This window comes from Schistocerca serialis, chromosome 2 (assembly GCF_023864345.2).
Source record: "Schistocerca serialis cubense isolate TAMUIC-IGC-003099 chromosome 2, iqSchSeri2.2, whole genome shotgun sequence".
NCBI lineage: Eukaryota > Metazoa > Arthropoda > Insecta > Orthoptera > Acrididae > Schistocerca > Schistocerca serialis.
The window spans coordinates 787,549,054-787,572,407 of NC_064639.1; the positions used below are offsets into that span (position 1 = coordinate 787,549,054).

The 23,354-nt window shown below is 39.7% G+C and overlaps 2 protein-coding genes across 5 annotated transcripts in view; one reads left to right on the forward strand and one right to left on the reverse strand.

Moving 5' to 3' along the window:
• Positions 1 to 10,241, reverse strand: part of LOC126458009 (dual specificity mitogen-activated protein kinase kinase 4-like) — a 128,953-nt gene extending 118,712 nt beyond the window's left edge. For 2 of the 4 annotated variants that reach the window (XM_050094787.1, XM_050094785.1), the window contains exons 1-2: positions 9,803 to 10,241; positions 6,226 to 6,351 (exon numbers count right to left, since the gene is read on the reverse strand). In XM_050094787.1, the coding sequence (XP_049950744.1) occupies positions 6,226 to 6,351; positions 9,803 to 9,845 (169 nt within the window). In that variant the 5' untranslated portion in view covers positions 9,846 to 10,241. The remainder of the gene's footprint in view (positions 1 to 6,225; positions 6,352 to 9,802) is intronic. The other 2 variants (XM_050094788.1, XM_050094786.1) reach the window with 1 other exon arrangement.
• A 29-nt stretch (positions 10,242 to 10,270) lies between these two features.
• LOC126458011 (28S ribosomal protein S7, mitochondrial) overlaps positions 10,271 to 23,354 on the forward strand; it is an 88,531-nt gene continuing 75,447 nt past the window's right edge. The window contains exon 1 of the mRNA XM_050094791.1: positions 10,271 to 10,457. Coding sequence (XP_049950748.1) covers positions 10,396 to 10,457 — 62 coding nt within the window. The 5' untranslated portion in view covers positions 10,271 to 10,395. The remainder of the gene's footprint in view (positions 10,458 to 23,354) is intronic.

The window sequence follows — 23,354 nt, forward strand, 5'->3', positions numbered from 1 at the left end:
TATGGACTTTTAACGTAAAAACCCATCCAATTATGAGAGTCCCTCACCAAGCAGTGGAGATACATATTGGAAATCACTGGGAGAAACAGGGAAACAATATGGAAGGGACTACAGAGAGAGCCACACCTGTAATAAAAATTACATGGAAGTGGGCATGACACACAGACAGGCAAATGGATGCTGGATTCATACAGACAAAAGAAAGACAAAAATGGCAGCTTAATGGAATATGTGTAGATGACATTAGAAAACATCCAGAAACAATGTGGCACATACAGTTGAATACTGCAATGTATGGAAAAGTAGTGGCTGTCAAATGACTGATTGGGGTACCTAACCATTTAATATTCCTGGATCCAAAAATGAACATTACTCCCTTACACAGGGAGCATCCCTGTGCCAAAACCACCTACTAGTTGTCTCACTTAATAATATGTACTTTGCATCAGCATACCATTACTCTCTACAGCCACAAACAAACCAAGACACTTTGCAGACAGGGGTACAAGAAGCCTCCATGAAGATCATTCTGCTAATAATATGCCGACAGAAATGATAAGGCATTCCCTGGGCAACATTAGGAGTCACCCTTGTGGCAGCTCCTTCCACCACCAGGACAACAAAAATGAGAACTCAAAAGGCTTTTAAAATATCAAAGCCAGCTCTGACAGCAGTCTCCATTAACATCGAAGGAATATCATATGAGAAAGAAGCTCTGCCATCAAACATCTACAAACAAGCAAATTGTGACTTTCTTTTGATACAAGAAACCCACAGAGGCCACAATGAACAGACGCCAATGTTATGAAACTGATTGCTGAGAGACCAACTGCTCAATATGGTAGCGCAATATTTTGCCAAAACGAATCTTCTAATCCTATCCATATACATAATGGCAGAAGATGATGTAGAAATTTTGACTGCTGAAGTCCAGTCATGCACAATAACATCAGTGTATAAACCACCAAGAACAGACTTCAGTTTCAAGGAACCAAGTAACTTCTGTCGCAAACCAACAAAACTTGTTATGGGTGATTTCAATTGTCACAGCTCATCATGGGGCTACAGGGACACGGACAAGAATGGAGAAGACTTCAAAGATTGGGCCGAAAGCATAGAACTGAAGCTCATACACGATACTAAGAAACCACCCCTCGAAACAGTGGAAGGTGGCCTGGATGGAATCCTGATAACATCTCCGTAAGTGAACGTATAGCACACCAGTCAAAGAAAGATGTTATGGGGCCAATCCCACCACTACCAACATCGACCTATAATCTGTTCTGTAGAAGCAGCTGTGGTGCCAGAAGGAGTCCCGTTCAAGAGATGACATAATTTTAAGACAGCAAAGTGGAGCAGTTTTGCAGAAGATCTGGATAAGGAAGTGGAAAATGTGTAACTCATTCCAGAAATGTATGGCCAGTTTGTCGACCTAATGAAAACCATATTACATAAACATATCCCTAGGGGATGCAGAACTACATATATTCCACGACTTAACAAAGATTCAAAAGCACTGCTGAAATCAATGAGGACCCTTTTCTGAAGAAAGAATTGAAACAGGTGAACAGCTGTGTCTGGCATATCTGCCTTCAGAAGGGAAAAGTGGTGCAACCTAGTGACACAGGCATGAAGCATAGCAGTCTTAAAGCCTGAAAACTCTTGAAAAACCTCAACAATGACCACACTAAAGCTCCTGCTGAAATGGCTAATATAGCTACTGATGAAGAACCTCATCATCTGCTATTAAATGGCAAAATGAAAAGAAGATATATCAAGACCAAACTATAAAAAGATATGATGAAGAAAATGACTTTATTGCCTGCCCTTTCACATTAGCACAACTAGAGGATGCCATGCGTTGCATGATGAGAACAGAGCTCCAGGATTAGATTATCTACAAGTAGAACAAATTAAGAGGTTCGGATTAGAAACTAAAAGGTGGATCTTAAATCTAATTAACAACCGAATTTTTAAACTACAGATACCCAAATTCTGGCATAAAGCGAAATTGGTAGCCTTACTGAACCCGGGTATGAATCGACAGACCCCAAGAACTTTCAACCAGTCTCTCTTCTGTGTCATCTATACAAACTGTTGGAAAGAATGATCTTGAACTGTACATCAGGTTATCTATACCAGAGCCTATCAAACAACAGGTAGGATTTCATCCAGGAAAATCATGTTGTGGTCAAATCCTCATCCTAACTCAGCACATAGAGAATGGATACAAGAGAGGGCAAATTACAGGTGTGGCATTCGTGGACCTAACAGCAGCACACGATATAGGGAATCACAACCAACTGATAAGGAAGATTTATACAATCACCAAGAACTATCAATTAATGCAGTTCACCCAATGCTTACTTCAAAACAGGGTGTTCTTCACCATCCTGAACAACAAGAGAAGTTGACAGAGAATACAGAAGAATGGTCTCCCCCTCCCCCCCAAGGGAGTGTGCTGACACCACTGCTGTACAATATCTACACCAATGACCAACCTGTCGGGACAGATACAAGATCTTTCATCTATGCCGATGATACAGCAGTTGCAGCCCAAGGACTTACATTTGGAGAGGTGAAAATGAAACTGACTGCAGCCCTTGAAGACCTGACAAAATTCTATGATAACAACCACCTTAAACCACAACCCATTCAAAATACAGGTGTCTGCATTTCACTTGAGAAATACACAAGTTACAAGAAAACTGGATATAACTTGGAGGGAAATGCAATTACAACATACATACACCCCTACACACCTTGGAGTAAAGCTTGACCGAACACTCACTTTCAAAGTTCACGACGAGAAAACAAAGCTCACAGTCTGCAGCCAAAATAATATAAGACGCAGGCTCACTAATAGCTAATAGGAAGCTCAACCAAATGTCCTATGTGAATCTGCCCTAGCTTTATGTCCCTCCACAACTGAATATGGAGCACCAGTCTGGCAGAACTCTGCACACACCAAGAATGTTGATACTGCTCTCAACAAAACAGGCCTCGTCATAACAGGTTGCCTACAATCAACTCCAGTTGACAAAGTCTACCAGCTGGCAGGCATCGCACTCCTAGAGATAAAAGGAAGAACAGTGGCAGAAGTTGAAAAGAAAAAACAGGAAAACGGCCCCTGGCATCCCATGTTTGGAAGTGAAGCACCATATTCAAGGCTGAAGTCCAGAAAGAGTTTCCTGCACACAACTGAAGCAATTACATCTTCACCTTCCACTCCCCAAATTGAGCTGTGGCAGAAAATAACTGGTAATAGTAATAGCCAAAACCTAAAGGAAGAGCCTGTTGCTAGTTTCCAACAACCCTATCAGACGTGGAATACTCTGAACAGATTGCGGACTGGAGTGACGCAGTGGAAACAAATCTTGAAATGATGGGGATACATTTCTGGAAATGCAGCCTGTGAATGCAGAGAATCTCAAGATGATGCACACCTCTTGATCTGCCCAAAGTTGCCTCAATCCTGCACACTTGATGACCTGGTCACAGCAAATGTTCCAGCAATCAAGACTGCCAATTTCTGGGCCTCAAAACCAATTTGACTTGTGTAAAATCCTGTGTATATATTGTAGATATGTTTGATTTTGTAAATAATTTTATTGTACTGTCATGGATACGAAAATAACAACAACTTTACAGCCAGACATTCTGACATGAGTTTGGACATAGACAGCAATTCACAAGAAAGAAGTAAGCGGCAACTGCCAACAGTTTGCATTCTAAAACATTATGGCTCTTGCCACTGAGCAGAAGATGTTCCCCCTCTTGCCATCTGAGGGTATGTTCAGCATTGTCAAAGGTGATCGTTTTCGTGGTCCAGGTCGAGGGACGCACAATGTTGCATGGGATTACTGACATCCAAATCTTTGAACACAGTACACTCACTGGTCAATACTGTTGTCACACTGTACTACTTCCCCATGTGAATCTTTCTAGGGGTGCATTCAGTGCCAACTTCATTTTTATGGATGACAATGTGTGACCACACTGAACAGTACAGGAATAGTAGTAGTAGTAGTAGTAGTTTTTGGAATGAGAGCATATTCAGTGAATGTATGGGCCTGCCACTTCCCCTAACTAAATCCTATTGAGCATGTGTGGGATGCATTGGGAAAATAAACTGCAGCACATCCACATGCATCAATGATAAACCAGTAGCTGTGAATTGCTGATGGAAGAATGAACACCCTATCACAAGAACATGTCCTGCATGGGAGTACGCTGCAGAACATGCACTGCTGCTAATGATAATCACACACTCTATTAAGAACCATGTCCAGCCATTTATAATATCCAAGAGACCATCTTGGGTTGTGGTGACTTCAGTGCAATTATTGTCTTTGAATAAAACTGCTATTTCTGTTCATCTCATTGTGGACTTCTTTCTGTAACTTTCTGTACTATACTGTTGCATTTCTTTTGATGTATAGTCCAAATTTCATTGAGCTATGTTACTTAGCAGTAACAAATCATCCAAAAGCTACTTTTGCCCATAAATCTTGCACTTCAGTGTACAGAGGAGTGTGAGAAGGAGAATGGGAGAGAGGGAAACACACACACACACACACACACACACACACACACACACACACACACACACACACTTTGAAGGAATTTAGATGCTTTGAAGAAGTTTGCGGTTTCCATCCAAATCAATGGGACAGCAGTTTAGTAAGCCCGCCACATACATTTAGCAATTATCATGGCTTCAATGAGTGGTATACTGTATGCTCTCCAGGATATGAGTCATGTAGTGCTCAAACATTTATGAAATTTGAAACTGCTCTAGCTAACAGCTGTGACAGTCTCTCCCATTATGAGTCCCACCACTGCATATTAATAAGGAGCCTCACTCGCTGTAGGTCATATGCAGTCCCTGCCAAGTCCATTTTTGTAACCATATGTTTTCTGAAAGAATGCATTAAGGAAAAATACAACCATCACACAAATTCTACTATGTATGACCTCGCTCATTTCAAGTATGATAACCAAAATCACCCAACTGAAGATTGTTCTTTGTTTTTCAACCCATTCCTGCCCAATTACCCCCCCCCCCCCAATTATCTTTCAGTTATCCACGACATTATTTACATTTTCATTGTAGGCATGTCGACGTACATGCTTAATTTTTTTTGTGAAATGTCTTTTGTTTATTTTAAGAAACACGTCTTGTTATTCTGCCATATTTCTCAAATGATGAGAAGTCACTTGTTTTGAACTGTGCCATGGCAAATGTAAAGCCCTCCATATTACTTGTGGAAAAAAACAAAAACACAAACACACAACAGGTAACCATGCAAGCTCCAACCAGTGTAGAAATAAAATATGGGTAGTAGGAGAGCTCCCAAACTCCAGACATATTGTTTAAAACAAATCATATTCCATCAGAATTGTTTTGGAAATAAAATGCAGCACAAAAAATATTGGAAAGTAGTTGAAATACAAACAACAATCACAATCACTGAATCTTATCCCTACTTTCGTCACACAACAGCAGTCTCTTACTGAGAAACCATCTCTTAAAAAGTTTCCCAAGTAAGTGTTTTGGTAGCTACATGTTGACACAGAATGATGAAATGTATATATGTGGGGAAAAAAAAGAATCATTCAAATTCAATCAAATAGTTTAAAATGGTCACAGTGATAACCTTAGGGGATTTGACACTGCACTGACTAACAACAGCTAATCACATCAATTCTGATTCAAATAAACTTGATTGTTATAACAACAAACACTATCAAATGGTATTTTAATGCCCCATTAGGTAACAAGGAAATGATGTGCCATAATACTAGAAACAAATAGGGCATGATCTTGACAGTCATGCATCCCAAACATAAACCAGTCACACAGTCTTCATACACAAGACAGCTGCACACTATATATCACATCTCATAACTTTAAACAAGTAATGGAAATTTCCTCTCCTTCCTGTTGCATCTTTTCTGCCCAAGGAAAACAGGCATAGTACAAGGAGGTGAAAACTTTACAAAATATGCAAACTTGGCATTTCAGCTAGAGTGGGGGGAAAAAAAAAAAAAATCCCAACTGTTATTTTACTCAGAGGAACTGTCCATAAAGGTTTCTCTAAATCCATAAACCTCATCACCTATCAAATTATAAGAAACCAATTACAGTACAAATTCTCTCTACTGTCCACAGATATGTTGTCTAAGCATGACTGTATTTACAATAATCTTTTTCATTAATACCTCTGTCTGTACTCTCAGTAAAGCATCTGTCTGTATCTTTATTAATGCTTTTGTATGTATTTTCACCAATGGATGTAGGTTTCTTGACTTCAAAATTGGGACTGAAACCACTGCAATAGTGTGAAACTGGAATTAAAAATAAACATGATAATAGTAGCTGTATTTAATATTAGATTACTAACAGTAAGAATAATAATAATAATAATAATAATATCAGTACTGGTATTATTAGGTCTTTTGTGATTAAGGCTTGCGTCTTCTGTATTGTTAAAACCATATCTAGATTTAACATTTGTTATGGCGCACTTACTTTATTTCACTCTGACAAAAATTCATTGTGTATTTGCACATTCATTCCACATAGACCTACATGTGCTCAAAATTTTAAGAATCTGATAAACAACTAAACATTTACAGAATCATGCATTACTTTGTGTCAAAGGTGACAGATGGCTTTATAGTTTTGCATACCATATGGGGAAAGAACTAGTACTTGTATAAGATGATAACTAGCAGACTAGGTAAATTCTGGAATTTATAGTTAAAAGAACTATCAGCAACAAAGGATGGTGCAGGAATGCTAAAAAGTCAAATACAGTTACTGCAGCCCCTGTAATTCTCAATTCTTTTTTTAAAAAAAATACCGTACCACTACAAATATTCCAAAAGGTATAAGAGCAGCATTTACTTCAAGTAACTGCTAACAAGGCTTTAATAAATATTATGATGTGAAACAGCCTTTTAATAGCCTATTACAATTGTGTTTGCTAAATGAAGAGTATCAACTGCCACACTACATAAATGATTACTTTATAAATGCTTCCCAAACAGTTAAATTTCACAAGTCAGGAGAAACATAAGTATTATACTCCTAAATATTTACATACTGCAAAGCCCTTAACTGACACTGTTAATTCATCATTTACTGACAGAGCATTCCTCCCAGAGACTAAAAATCTCAGAAGGAAATACACCTATTTGAGAGTAATAACAGGCATAAAATTGAAAATTGTCAACCCATATCACTTTTCTCAGCATTCTCTAAAGTAATTGAGCTAGAGTAATGAAACAGAGAATCATCAAGTACTTATATGACCACAATCAACTGAACAGTAATCAATATGGCCTCCTGAGTGATACAAATATGGATCACATAACTAATGAGGAGGTACTGCATAGAATTTGGGAGAAGAAGAATTTGTGGCACAACTTGACTAGAAGAAGGGGTCAGTTGGTACAACATGTTCTCAGGCATCAAGGGATCATCAATTTAGTATTGGAGGGAAGTGCAGAGGGTAAAAATCATAGGAGGAGACCAAAACATGACTACACTAAACAAATTCAGAAGGATGTAGGTTACAGTAGTTACTCGGAGATGAAGAAGCTTGCACAGGATAGAGTATCGTGGATAGCTGCAGCAAACCAGTCTCTGGACTGAAGACCACCACCACAACAACAAGAACAACAACAACAACAACACCTGTTGTGGAAGTCACATCAATTCATTTTAGTTATAAAATCAGACTAGTATCTGATGCAAAGAAAGTTGAAATAGGTGAATCACAGGGTAGTGTTTTGGCCCCGTTCTCTTCATTAAATATGACCTAAAAATGCAGCTAAGATTATGTTGTCTGAGATGACACTAGTTTCATACTGAGTGGTGATAAGAACTCTCTGTCCGCAATAACTGCGCAAGTCCTTTGATTCATGGTTCAATGCCAATAGGATGACACTTAATGTGAAGAAAAAATTTGCTTCTCAGAAGGCACCTGATTTTAATCTTGTCACAGAGCTCCCCTGAGGTCCACTGCAAGGCCCTAGGTAAAAGTTGTGTGTGCTTACTGTAAGTTTACAAATGTGTGATGCTGATCAGAGCTAAACATGGCGAACTGCAAACCAATACCAATTACCACAGTAATAATACTCGCAACTGAGGCGACCCTCCATGTAGAACAAGTAAAAGTAACTCACACTCAACGAAATCTGAGCCATTTAGTGTCATTCTTCACAATCCACTGCCAACATCCATTAAGATGTTGGAGAAGGAAACAGCTTTTACAACAGGATTAACATAATTTCTTGTCAATAAGTGTTTCTATAATGTACGTGAATGTGTTAGCATTTAGTATTAAAAGGCCCTTGTTTATTGTTGAGTACTACTTTTCAATCTGTTGACTGATGTACCATCTGTGCTGTGTCTGTCTCTGCAAAAATATATTTCTACTGTTGGCTTTGTTTGTTCCAGATACAGTGCAATATACTCTCTCAGAGAAGGCATCTGGAAAAGGTTGGTTGTGATGTATATTGTGGCAGCAAGCGTTCATGTGTAACACTTTTCAGCAGGGTTTATATTCATCCATGTGGTTTCTTCCCTCCCCCCCCCCCCCACCCCACCCCTCCTCAGAGGTGCAATATATCATGTTCAAGTTATATCACTGTTTATCATTCTTTTGTGTGTTGCAATATCTTTGAAGACTACGTATATGTGGTTCTCTTTTTTAATCGTGCACCGAGCAAGATGGACTTGTATTTGGGAGAAGCTGGTTTTATACTCGGTCTGGACATCTTGACTTGCGTTTCTGATGGTTTTCCCAAACTGCGATAAAGTGAGTGCTGGAATAGTTCCACTTATTAGCCCAAGGTCGACTTCCTGCCCTTTCCTTACCTAGTCCTATGCTATTTTGTTTATGTTTTATATATTTGTTTATTATTTATGTATGGTATATGACATGTCCAACTTTGTTGTAGTGAATGGTGCAAGAACAAATAAACAAATAAAATAATAAATCAAATGTGAATACACAGAATATCAAACAAAATAAATGTTACATCTAGTGTATTGCATTTTTGGAGGTATGTTCTGAATGGCAATTATAGACAGTGTTTATTCTACAATTTTAATTTTCTTCGCATTTATATACTATCTATTTGTTCTAATGTATTTCTTGATGTGTTTCATACCATTGTCAAAATGATCCATGGACAAACTAATGGATAGAAATAAACAGCGCATAATGCTTCTTTTTCTAAATTTTACAGTGAAAGTGTCTTCCCTGTGACAATGTAAATCACAAACTTTGCACCAAGTTGGACAATAAGTTACAAAAATATTGTCCTCTAGAGGGTATAATTTCTAAACGCTTGAGATCGCACTATCACATGAAACTTCAATAACTAAAGTATATTAATTTAATATCAATTATATGTATACGTTGTTTAAAAATTCTGTGAGCTGTCAACAGTCTTGGGCATTTTATTATACTACCAGTAATGACAGTTCATTATTTAGTTGACAACGCTTATGTTTTAAGCCTGAATATTTGGAACTGGACAATCAATACTAGCAAGATTTAATGGATGACAAATTAAAAAAATGAGGGTTGGTATACAAAAACTTTACAAATTACACAGCTCTATTGACATGTCATGAAAATGCTGTAACTACTACTTACACTTTATCAGCCGCTAATATTGCAAATAAATGGACATTCAAAGCTAATGAACATTTGAATAAAATACACTTCACATATTTTAAATAAAAGCAGTATGTCATTTAGACTGGTTGACAAAAACACACCTTGGTTCATTTGATTTGAAGAATTTCCTTGGGGTTCCGCCATATTGAAATTTTTGATTACTGTCCTCAGCAAAAATAAATACGAAATTTCCGCCACTTTAAGACACTTTCTCTCGTACTTTCAATAAAAGAAAGTGCTCACCCCCAATAATAAAAACCATCTGTTATAGGTATATAACAACAACTCCTATCCAAGCTAGGACCTTAGCGAGAGAATATCTTCGCGCACCTGCTTCCCACTTATAAAGTTTACTAACACATTTATCTCACTGTTCGAAGAATTCGCACAGAACTACGTTTTATTAAACTTTCACTCATTGTTAACGTTTTTTTAACTGTAGATGTGTAGTTTATCTTCACCACCCTTTCAGTTCGTAATGCAGAATTCATTGATTAACAGGCATCACAAATACCTTTGCAGAAATGTTTACATGCTGTGGCGTTTTGTCTGTGCCATTAAGATCCTTGAAATGCAGCAAAGAGTTTAGCTGTGACGCGTAGAGTAATGTCTGGATGGTGAAGTTTGTTTTTAATTTGAACGAGTGTATATTTTCGTATGAATACTACGAAGGTTGGAGATTAAACAGACGAATATGCTATTGTGTAAAGTGTTCGAAACGTGTGCTGGAACAATAAATGTCATTAACAGTGTCAGGTATCTTTGTCTGATATATTTATTGGCAAGAGAAGCAACATAAATTACGAATAATAATAATAACAATCAGTGTCGTTCCATATTTTCATAATCTCCAGCACTTTGTGCACATATCTGTACTCTGTGAATTTTTTCTAGAGCCATCTTTCCACAAGCGCAAATGAACTCTTCTTTAAACTGCCTAATCGTTTCCTCAAAGTAGCGCGAATGATTTTCACTCACACTGGCTGACATCCTCCGACTCGTCATTGTACACAATCACTCCTATGCTTGAAGACATCCAGTGGTTTATATAGCTTTTTTGTATTTTGGGGGAAACAAATTTTATACCATTAACACTTCGGAGCCGAAGAACGCCTCGGCTGAAGTGAAATGGTAAACTGCCACGATCAAAAATCCTGGCATGTGGGAGAAGAGATTCCTCAAAGCAATCTATAAACGTTTCCATATACACCCATACGTTTGAAGTATGACTGTATGAAGCCTCGCCAGCACAGCATGGCTTGTTGCAGTGCGTGTTCTATCCAAAGCTTCTGAATATGCTCATCTCTTTAGATATATTACATAGGAATGGAGCAAGGTACCAGCAGCTGACTGTCTGCAGCTCGTGGGCTGGTGGTTACTGCAAAAGTCTGCCTTTGGATATGGGACCCCAGGTTCGATACCTGTCCAATTTGAAGATTTTCTTCACTTGGTGACTTGATACTTGTGTTGTCCTAATCATTTCGTCCCATCTTCTTCATCATGCAAGCGGTGTGAAATAGGGAGACTTGCACCAAGTGGCCAAACAACCTCAGACATGTCTTCCAGCCAGTTATGCCATACACTCATTTCGTTTTTATCAGCATCTGACGTTTGTGTAATGATAGATGTTGTAAACGTGTTGCACATATATTCAGGGCACTTCATACCACATCTATTGGTTACAGTTAGGCAAGTTGTCCAGGGTCGGATTTCAGCCGTCGCCTGTTATGGATCAGCAGAGCAGCAAATTATATATTTAGCTTTTTCTGTGTTCTGGTTGTAGCATATCTCTTAAAATTCCACATGTGTTTTTCTATTTGAGAGGTTTACTGTAACTGTGAAGTGTAGATTCAGGCAGTCTATAACACAGTTGTCATTCAGTTGTTTGTTTTGGGAAACCAGCAACCATTCGTTCCACCATAGTCAGTCAGGTTCTAGCTGTCACCTAATATGCATCAGCAGAACAGCTAGTTATGTATTTAGCTTTTTCTGTATTTTCTTCATAGCTTAATTTTTAAATTCTATGTATGTTTTTGATTCAGGCAGTCAGTAGCACATAAGTCATTACTTTTGAACAGCCAGTACACAACTCAGTAAAGAGTCAGTCTCTATTGGTGACACCTCAGGAGGATAGCAAGTTGCATATTTAGGTTTCTCTGAGTGATTTTGTAGTTTACTTCTGCTGCAATGGATAGGATGTGTGCAGACGCAGGAAGAGCTGCCCGCAGTTCACGGACAATTGAATGCACTTTTGTCTATGACCACCTGTCTTCAGGGTGCTGCCTCGGGATGTAGCAGTGGTGCAGAATTTGGTGCATTGCTTAGGACATCTCATGTGTCATTTGTTTCACCCTGCTGAGCCACCTCATAGTGTGCCTGACGCAGATCTTCCCCTGGCACGTGGGAGGAATGATTTGCCAGTTGGCTCATGTCAGCATCATTGATGCCAGTCACTGGGGTTGTGAGGGCATCCTCAGCTCATATGGACAGCTGGCACTAGTGGATCTGCATTATTAGGCGGAGAATTGCAGGACTCCCCTCCTTGATTGGTCAGTGGAGCATTAATACTTGTGGTTACACATGGTCTCCCTCTCCCGGAAATACTCTGATGAACACTCACTAGTTGACTCACAGATAGCAAAATCACATAATCAGATTGCATTAAGAATAAAGCCAAATCGACTTGTCAAAATTTTTGGAACAGAGAGCTGGCTGAAACTCGAAATAGGGTGCTTTGAAATATTTAGCAAGTCATGTAGCCTAATGTAAATCAGAAAGAAAGTTCAGATGCCATAGGAGGAGGAGTGTCCATTGCAGTCGACAAAAATGTTGTCTCTGTTGAGGCTGAATCTTAATATGGCTGTGAAGTTATCTGGACACATGTAACAGGTATAGATTTTGTTTTTTTTTTTTTTTTACCAGTCACCTGTTTCCACTGACAGCTTTAAATTAGGCTTTCAACCACAGACTATGGGCACTAATGTGGAATTAACCAGATCATGCAATATTATTAGTTGGAGGCAACTTTAGCCTACTAAGTATAGACTGGGAAGTCTGTGTATTCATTGCATTTAGTACAGACGGGTAGTCTTGTGAAGTGTTTTTGAACACATTTTCCGAAAAATGCTTTGAGCAGCTAGTCTGAGAGACCACATGCAATGGAAATATTTTAGACCTTGTAGCTGCAAATAGCACCTGCAATTTAAAACGCCTCCCAACAATGGGGGTGCTCACTACTTTCAGTCATGAACATATTTGGATGCTATGGTATGAATTTAAGGGCATGATACCTCTCATTCAAGGAATGGGATGTATCACTACATATCCCTCCACTAAGAGAAAGATGTTGTGACAAAACATTCAACTTTAATTAATCAGTCTGAAGCAAATGCTCCCTTATCCAGTCAAGAAACTTGAGCATTTGGGGGAAGGTTTAGTCAGTACACTAGATCATAAATTAAATGTTTCTAAAAACGAAATTCATACTCAAATGCTTCAACAATGCAAACTTGTACGTGATGAAATTCAAGAATATATCAGGGAAATTCATACTGATGAAGATAGTTTGTGAGAATTTGCAATAACTGAGTGTAAACTTGTAAAGGATCAGGTCTCAGATGTGCAAAATTGTATTGCCCAGCTGTGTGTCGGCCTTGTACAGCAGCAGAGTTACGTCGTCATCAGGATGCCGGCAGCCGACTCAGCGCCGCTCGGTGTGAGCCGCAGGCCGCCAGCTGTGTGCTTCTCGCCGGCGTTGCTAAGATCGTGACGACAACAAGCACCCACGATCCGGCATCCAAATCTGCGGCCCTCACCTCGGTATGCCTCTGGCGTGTGTTGGAAGCCAGACTGCCCGCAGTAGCGAGCCATGGAGTGGCCTGCCACTGGCTGGCTACAAACCCTGCGTCGGCCTCAGAGGGTCGAACCAGTGACCCACCGTGAGCTGGAATGCTGGCGCCCCATCTGCTGCTGCGTGTAGCTGGTGGTGTTACACGCCCCGCCATCCAGGAGAGCTGCCACACTTGAATGAATCCCGTTAGAAACCTGCACCTATTTATACGCGGTTGTGTGCCTCTGTTTTGCCATATGCATCACATACTCATAACATGCTAGGTTGGCCAGTGGGCCCCTTCTGCCTGTGATTTGCGACATGCAAAACCGCTGTGTTTACTCTTTTCAGCGGATCTATGGCCCTGTGGCCTCCATTCTGCGTCACAACCGCTGGTAGCATAACTTACTGTCAACAGGCCCGTGCCTGGCTGCAACTTGTGTGCTCTGAAATATTGCACCAAAACTGACTTTTCCTATCCCAAATGGTAGTGCTGCTGCAACATCACAGACTACTAATGACTTCACATGCCCAACCAAGGTGTCATATGTCACGTGCTTCAGTTAGTTCTTCGAAGTTACCTCACACAATTCAAAATTTTCGCAGTGCGCACATAAACAGACTTCTCTAGATGGGTGTGGAACTACCCAATTTGGCAATAGTGCATAAAATTTTGATCTTCCAATATGTGAAGTTGTATAGTTCTCTTATAAATTGCAAAAGTTTCTTTAATACTGCGAGTCATTGGCATCTTCACTTTCACAACTTTTTGACCTTCAACTGTTACAGTTATAGTGTCTTTTTTTTTGTTGGCACTCTGGCGAGAACAGTCCCATTTATCTTCCAGATAAAAATTACTGCACTATTTGAACTTGAGCTCCTTTTCACTGTAGGATGCACAGTATTCAAGAGATGAATTAATATTTGTGAAAAATTCCTGGCAAGAGGTACAAGAGTGCTTTGTTTCATTTTCTTCTGAAGATGGAATTTCTACTTTGAAGAGTGTGGTCAGTTTTGCTGTAGTGTATTCATCCATACCTTTAGTAATCTCTCTGCACTTTCGTGATGCATAGAGCTTATGACTCGACTTCACTGACCATGATTTCCTAACAGTACTAACACCTACCTCTGTAGTTGACTGATTCAATGTATGTAATTCTTCCTCTATTGATGCAAAATCTCCATCATCTGCACCTTGGGAGGCTTCACCTTGTTAAGATACTGTCATTGTTGTTATTTTGTGAGAACACTTAGAACACAAAAAGTCGTCACTGGAAGCATCTTCACTTTGAAACAGAGATTGCAAATGAAAACACTTATTCCTAACCTGAACGAAGTCTGTTATTTTGTTTGTCATATATAGCACTCTTTTATGGATATGCAAATAGTCAGCACACTTCACTGTCCTGTCGCCCCAGTCAGAAGACATTTCAAACAGTCCTTTTCACAAAACACACTGCAACTGTGTCAGCTGGCAAATTCCCCACAAAAACACAGAACTCAGTAGATGGTCTCAGCTTTCTTAGGGGCCTCTTCAGTAAACAAATTAGTACTTAACAGCTACAATTCAGAAATCTGCAATGAGAAACTACAACAAAGTGTAAGAAATATCTGTAGCAATGAAAGTGAAAAGAAATAACCGCAACTGAGAAAGTGATAAGAAATAACTGCAACAAAGACAATAGAAATAAACATTGCAACAAAGAAATTAGTAAGAAACAACTTCAGTGAAGTCATAGATTTCCCCTGAAAGTTAAAAAAATGATTTTTTAAAATAAAACCTGTTCAACGTAAAAGTGGAAGCTCTACTTTACAGAGAATATAGTACTACATAGTACTAATCAACGGAGAAAAGAAATGTAACTTTTCTGGATTGGCATTTTTTTCTGTAAATTATAAAAAAAAATTCAAAAGGCGACAGTAAAAAAATTTGACAGATATGTCCAAATGGAGGATACCATTGTAATCATAAAGCAATTATCTTTCTAATTAAAAATACTCTAACAAATATCTAGAATTGATACAGAGATACAGCATTTTAAAATTTATAGCATTCGAGACTATGAAGGTAACTCCCCTGTCTGAAGTGCTACAGATTATGCCCCTTCAGTAAACCTTTCTGATATTTAAATCTATATTCATTGTTAACAAATGTGTCTTCTTCAGAAACACTTTTCCTGACATTGCAAGTCTATTTTTTTATATTCCCTCTATTTTGGCCATCACCAGTTATTTTACTGCCCAAATAGCAAAACCTGTCTACTGCCTTTAGTGTGTCTTGCTCTGATCTGATTCTCTTAGCATCATCTGATTTTCCTCCTTTTCAAGACACAATTTATTCCATTCAGCTGCTCTTAAATTTCTTTGCAGTCTCCAACAGAATTACAATGTCATCAGAAAATTTCAAAGTTTTATTTCTTCTCCCTGATATTTAAGAAAAATTTGTGTATGAACACAAATTTTTCTTTGGTTTCTTCTATTACTTGCTCAATGTACAGATTGAATAACATCAGGCATAGACTACAATCCTGTCTCACTTTCTACTCCACCACTGCTTCCCTTTTATGGCTTTCGACTCCTATAATTGCCGTCTAGTTTCTGTACAAGATGTAGGTAGCCTTTCACACCGTATAATTTACCCCAGCTGCCTTCAGAGTTTCAAAGAGTGTATTCCAGTCAACATTGTCAAAAGCTTTCCTTAAATTTACAAGTGCTGTAACACACATTTGCTTTTCCTTAACCTATTGCCTTGCATGTTCCTACATTTCCTTATAATTGAAACTGATCTTCCCTGAGGTCAGCTTTACTTTCAGGGTTTCTCTTCAAAATGACATATGTATGATAATCTGTACAATGTGTGGGTCTTGTGCAATAAATAATTGAAAGTGTTCCTGGACACCCTGTATATGTCATGTGTTGATTATTAGGAAGGTAAACAGACAAGACTGCCTTTTCAGCATTCTGAATTGAGAGCAAAAAGTATTCTTGAATTGGTACAATCTGACTTGTGTGGATCAATGCAAACAATGCCACTTGGAGGTACTAGACAGTTTCTGACACTACTAGATGATAATTCAATATAAATATTTTTGTATACACTTAGTGAAAGTACCTGAAATTATCAGAGACTTCAAGAAGGTGGTGGGAAAACAGATTGGTAGTAAAATTTTTATATTGTGTGTTGACAAAGAGAAGGATATGTGAACAAATAGCACATGTAGCAAAAATATTTAATAATCATTTCTTAAATATAATAGAAAGCGCAGGGACAAACAGCTCAAGAGAAAATCACGGTAGTATGTGGAAAAAATAACACTCATAGAATTCACTCATATGGACTATCACCTACTTCTCCTTTTGAAATTAAGAAAATTATACATTCTCTTAAAAATGAAAGCATATCTGGGTTTTACGGTGTTTCCAAAAGACTGCTAAAGATTTCTTCCCGTATAATACGCCCAGTCTTGTGGGAAATATGTTATGCATCACGGACTCAAGACAGTTTTTCCAGGGAGACTGATGGTATATATCAGTTAAGAATCAGTTATTAAGAACCTCTGTAAAAAAGGTGATATAAGAGATGTCAATAAATACCAACTTGTTTCACTGCTTATGTCATTTTCCTAAATTTTTGAGAAGGTTATATGTTCTAGAATAATATGTCACCTTAGCAACAATGATAACCTCAACAAATCTCACTTTGGGCTTCAGAAGGGTTGCTCACCTGAGAATGCTTTTTACGTGTTCACTCACCAAATTTTGCAAGCATTAAACAATAATATAGCACCAGTTGGTATTTTCTGTGATTTTTCCAAGGCATTTGACAATGTGAATCATAGTACTCTCCTAGATAAATTGAAGTTTTATGGGATTGATGCTCTAGCCAACCAATGAATAATGCCATATCTAACCAAAAGAATGCAGAAAGTTTTATTTAGTAATTCGGCCAATATAATCTGGGAACATAATTCTGACTGGGGAGAAATCACGTCTGAGTTTCCCAAGGCTCAATCTTTGGACCACTGTCATTCCTCATATATGTAAATGATCTTCCAACTAATATACAAAAACAGAGTTAGTTCTTTTTGCGAATGACACTAGCACCAAACATATATACAGAAACAATGTTCTTAAAAGTATGATTGAGTTGTTTTTCATGAATTATGTCACCCTCAATGTTAAAACAACACAACATATTCAGTTCTGTACATCTGGGAGTACTACACCAATGATAAGTTAACACATGGTGAGGCATTAATAAATAGGATGGAAATTTAAAAATTCTTACATGTCCATATTGATGAGAATTTAAACTGGAAAAAGTGCAGTTTCGAACTTCTAAAACATCTTAGTTCAGCCACATTTACACTTACAATCATTGCAAATCTTGGGCGTAGACATATCAGTAAGATGACATATTTTGCATATTTTCATTCAGTAATGTCATATATAATGTTCTGGAGTAACTAATCTTTAAGAAAGAAAGTATGCATTGCCCAGAAACATGCTGTAACAATAATATGTGGCACTAGCCTGCAGCCATTTTGTAGACATCTGTTTAATGAGTTGAGCATTCTGTCTACTGCTTCACAGTATATTTATTCCTCTAGAGAGAATTTTTGTATGGTGCGAAAAGTGGCAATTGGCACTAAACAAAGAAAAGTGCGAGGTCATCCACATGGGTACCAAGAGAAATTCAATAAATTTTGGGTATACGATAAATCGCACAAATCTAAGGGCTGTCAATTCAACTAAATACCTAGGAATTACAATTATGAGCAACTTAAATTGGAAAGACCACATTTTTAATATTGTGGTGAAGGCGAAACAAAGGCTGCGCTTTGTTGGCAGAACACTTAGAAGATGCGACAAACCCACTAAAGAGAGAGCCTACATTACACTTGTCCGTCCTCTGCTGGAATATTACTTTGCGGTGTGGGATCCTTACCAGGTAAGATTGACCGAGGACATTGAAAAAGTGCAAAGAAGGGCAGCTCGTTTCATGTTATCGTGCAATAGGTGTGAGAGTGTCATTGATATGATACGCGAGTTGGGGTGGCAGTTACTGAAACAAAGGTGGTTTTCTTTGCGGCGAGATCTATTTACGAAATTTCAATCACCAATTTTCTCTTCCAAATGCGAAAATATTTTGTTGACACCCACCTACATAGGGAGAAAAGATCATCACAATAAAATAAGAGAAATCAGAGCTCGAACGGAAAGATTTAGTTGTTGCTTTTTCCCATGCGCCATTCAAGAGTGGAATGGTAGAGAAGTAGTATGAAAATGATTCAGTGAACCCTCTGTGAGGCACTTAAGTGTGAATTGCAGAGTAACCATGTAGATGTAGATGAAGTTTGTTGCAAATAACCTACTACAGTTCAAAATGAACAATGATGCACATAATTACGATAACAGAAGGAAAATGACATTCATTACTCCACATTAAGGTTGTGTTAAGCACAAAAAGGGGTACTTGATGCTGCAACAAAAATTTTTGATCACTTACCCAGTGATATAAAATGTCTGACGGACAGCAGGCTAAAATTTGAAAACAAACTGAAAAAGTTTCTACTTGACACCTCTTTGTATTCTGTAGCAGAATTCCTACTATGGTAATGTGTAAAAGGTGGTGGGTAGAAATTACAAATTCACATATTTACATTAAAATAAAATTTTAATAAAAGCCTTAGAAAGATTCAGTATTTAGCCACATTTCCAAATTAATTAGCAGTGTGTATGTAAAATGACTTGTTCCGCATTATCATCATTTATCGTGCAGAATGATCCATGTAACATGAAACTAAGTTGGAACTATCAAACTTTATAAAGAATGAAGAAATAAGATATCCAACAACTGTACTTTACACACAGAAACAAAATGGAGTGACAGAGATGTAAAAAAAATTATTATTAGAAAAGGCCCGATACTTATTGTCTGATGCAGGAATACCAAAAAGATGTATTGGTAGGGAGAAGCAGTCTCTGCAGCAAACAGAAAGTTTGTGAAAACCTTAAAAGGGATGACACCAGAGTTAGTCAATTATTTGTGTGTTCCATGGACCATTATTGCGACTTCTCGGTGGGATTTGGAGTGAGTAGGATTTTCAATTACATTACGCTTTGTTAGTGAAAAATAAGGCAACGTGCTGACCATTTATATGCAAGCAGTCTGCTTGTGTCTTTGTATGTGCAGATGGATTTGTGTGTGTGTGCGCGAGTGTATACCTGTCCTTTTTTCCCCCTAAGGTAAGTCTTTCCGCTCCCGGGATTAGAATGACTCCCTACCCTCTCCCTTAAAACCCACATCCTTTTATCTTTCCCTCTCCTTCCCTCTTTCCTGATGAAGCAACCGTTGGTTGCGAAAGCTTGAATTTTGTGTGTTTGTTTGTGTATCTATCGACATGCCAGCGCTTTCGATTGGTAAGTCACATCATCTTTGTTTTTAGATATATTTTTCCCTCATGGAATTCAAGCTTTCACAACCAACGGTTGCTTCATCAGGAAAGAGGGAAGGAAAGGGAAAGACAAAAGGATGTGGGTTTTAAGGGAGAGGGTAAGGAGTCATTCTAATCCCGGGAGCGAAAAGACTTACCTTAGGGGGGAAAAAGGACAGGTTTACACTCGCACACACACACACACATATCCACCCGCACATACACAGACACAAGCAGACATTTGTAAAGGCAAAGAGTTTGGGCAGAGATGTCAGTCGAGGCGGAAGTACAAAGGCAAAGATGTTGTTGAATGACAGGTGAGGTATGAGCAGCGGCAACTTGATATTAGCGGAGGTTGAGGCCTGGTGGGTAACGAGAAGAGAGGATATACTGAAGGGCTAGTTCCCATCTCCGGAGTTCTGACAGGTTGGTGTTAGTGGGAAGTATCCAGATAACCCGGATGGTGTAACGCTGTACCAATATGTGCTGGCCGTGCACCAAGGCATGTTTAGCCACAGGGTGATCCTCATTACCAACAAACATGGTCTGCCTGTGTCCATTCATGTGAATGGACAGTTTGTTGCTGGTCATTCCCACATAGAAAGCTTCACAGTGTAGGCAGGTCAGTTGGTAAATCACGTGGGTGCTTTCACACGTGGCTCTGCCTTTGATCGTGTACACCTTCCGGGTTACAGGACTGGAGTAGGTGGTGGTGGGAGGGTGCATGAGACAGGTTTTACACCGGGGGCAGTTGCAAGGGTAGGAGCCAGAGGGTAGGGAAGGTGGTTTGAGGATTTCATAGGGATGAACCAAGAGGTCACGAAGGTTAGGTGGACAGCGGAAAGACACTCTTGGTGGAGTGGGGAGGATTTCATGAAGGATGGATCTCATTTCAGGGCAGGATTTCAGGAAGTCGTATCCCTGCTGGAGAGCCACATTCAGAGTCTGATCCAGTCCCGGAAAGTATCCTGTCACAACTGGGGCACTTTTGGGGTTCTTCTGTGGGAGGTTCTGGGTTTGAGGGGATGAGGAAGTGGCTCTGGTAATTTGCTTCTGTACCAGGTCGGGAGGGTAGTTGCGGGATGCGAAAGCTGTTTTCGGGTTGTTGGTGTAATGGTTCAGGGATTCCGGACTGGAGCAGATTCGTTTGCCACAAAGACCTAGGCTGTAGGGAAGAGACCGTTTGATGTGGAATGGGTGGCAGCTGTGATAATGGAGGTACTGTTGCTTGTTGGTGGGTTTGATGTGGACGGCCGTGTGAAGCTGGCCATTGGACAGATGGAGGTCAATGTCAAGGAAAGTGGCATGGGATTTGGAGTAGGACCAGGTGAATCTGATGGAACCAAAGGAGTTGAGGTTGGAGAGGAAATTCTGGAGTTCTTCTTCACTGTGAGTCCAGATCATGAAGATGTCATCAATAAATCTGTACCAAACTTTGGGTTTGCAGGCCTGGGTAACCAAGAAGGCTTTCTCTAAGCGACCCATAAATAGGTTAGGGTACGAGGGGGCCATCCTGGTACCCATGGATGTTCCCTTTGATTGTTGGTATGTCTGGCCTTCGAAAGTGAAGAAGTTGTGAGTCAGGATGAAGCTGGCTAAGGTAATGAGGAAAGAGGTTTTCTGTAGGGTGGCAGGTGATCAGCGTGAAAGGAAGTGCTCCATCGCAGTGAGGCCCTGGACGTGTGAAATATTTGTGTATAAGGAAGTGACATCAATGGTTACAAGGATGGTTTCCGGGGCTAACATATTGGGTAAGGATTCCAGGCGTTCGAGAAAGTGGTTGGTATTTTTGATGAAGGATGGGAGACTGCATGTAATGGGTTGAAGGTGTTGATCTACGTAGGCAGAGATACGTTCTGTGGGGGCTTGGTAACCAGCTACAATGGGGCGGCCGGGATGATTGGGTTTGTGAATTTCAGGAAGAAGGTAGGGGTGCAGGGTGTCGAGGGGGTCAGGAGGTTGATGGAGTCAGGTGAAAGGTTTTGTAGGGGGCCTAAGGTTCTGAGGATTCCTTCAAGCTCCGCCTGGACATCAGGAATGGGATTACCTTGGCAAACTTTGTATGTAGTGTTGTCTGAAAGCTGATGCAGTCCCTTAGCCAAATACTCCCGACGATCAAGTAGCACGGTTGTGGAACCCTTGTCCACCGGAAGAATGACGATGGATCGGTCAGCCTTCAGATCACGGATAGCCTGGGCTTCAGCAGTGGTGATGTTGGGAGTAGGATTAAGGTTTTTTAAGAAGGGTTGAGAGGCAAGGCTGGAAGTCAGAAATTCCTGGAAGGTTTGGAGATGGTGATTTTGAGGAAGAGGAGGTGGGTCCCGCTGTGACAGAGGACGGAACTGTTCCAGGCAGGGTTCAATTTGGATAGTGTCTTGGGGAGCTGGATCATTAGGAGTAGGATTAGGATCATTTTTCTACATGGCAAAGTGATATTTCCAGCAGAGAGTACGAGTGTAGGACAGTAAATCTTTGACGAGGGCTGTTTGGTTGAATCTGGGAGTAGGGCTGAAGGTGAGGCCTTTGGATTGGACAGAGGTTTCGGATTGGGAGAGAGGTTTGGAGGAAAGGTTAACTACTGGATTAGGGTGTTGTGGTTCCAGATTGTATTGATTAGAATTTTGAGGTTTTGGGGGGAATGGAGCTGGAAGTGGGAGATTGAGTAGATGGGAGAGACCTGGTCAGTGTGCAATGAGAGGGGGTTGAGGTTTGCTGGAAAGGTTGTGAAGGGTGAGTGAGTTGCCTTTCCGGAGGTGGGAAACCAGGAGATTGGATAGTTTTTTGAGGTGGATGGTGGCATGCTGTTTTAATTTGCGGTTGGCCTGTAGGAGGATGCTCTGAACAGCCGGTGTGGATGTGGGAGAGGAAAGATTGAGGACTTTATTAAGGATAGGAGTTGACGGGTGTGTTCATTGGCTGAGTTGATGTGTAGGTGAAGGATTAGGTGGGTGAGGGCAATGGATTGTTCAGTTTGGAACTGGTATAGGGACTGACGGAAAGAAGGGTTACAACCCGAGATGGGAACTTTAAATAAGTGTGAGGCCTTTGGGGGTAATGCCAAATGTCAGACAATCCTTAGTAAATAAAATATGGGAGTGTAATCTGGCTAGGGCGAAGGTATGAAGGTGATGAGACTTACCAAACCAAAGCGCTGGCAGGTCGATAGACACACAAACAAACACAAACATACACACAAAATTCAAGCTTTCGCAACAAGCGGTTGCTTCGTCAGGAAAGAGGGAAGGAGAGGGAAAGACAAAAGTATGTGGGTTTTAAGGGAGAGGGTAATTTCCTTGAACACATGTTCATTTTCTCAGAATGAGTTATTTTCTCTGATGTGACCATTAGACACCAGGTTTTTTTTCTGTTTGTTTTAGCTTTCTGAAA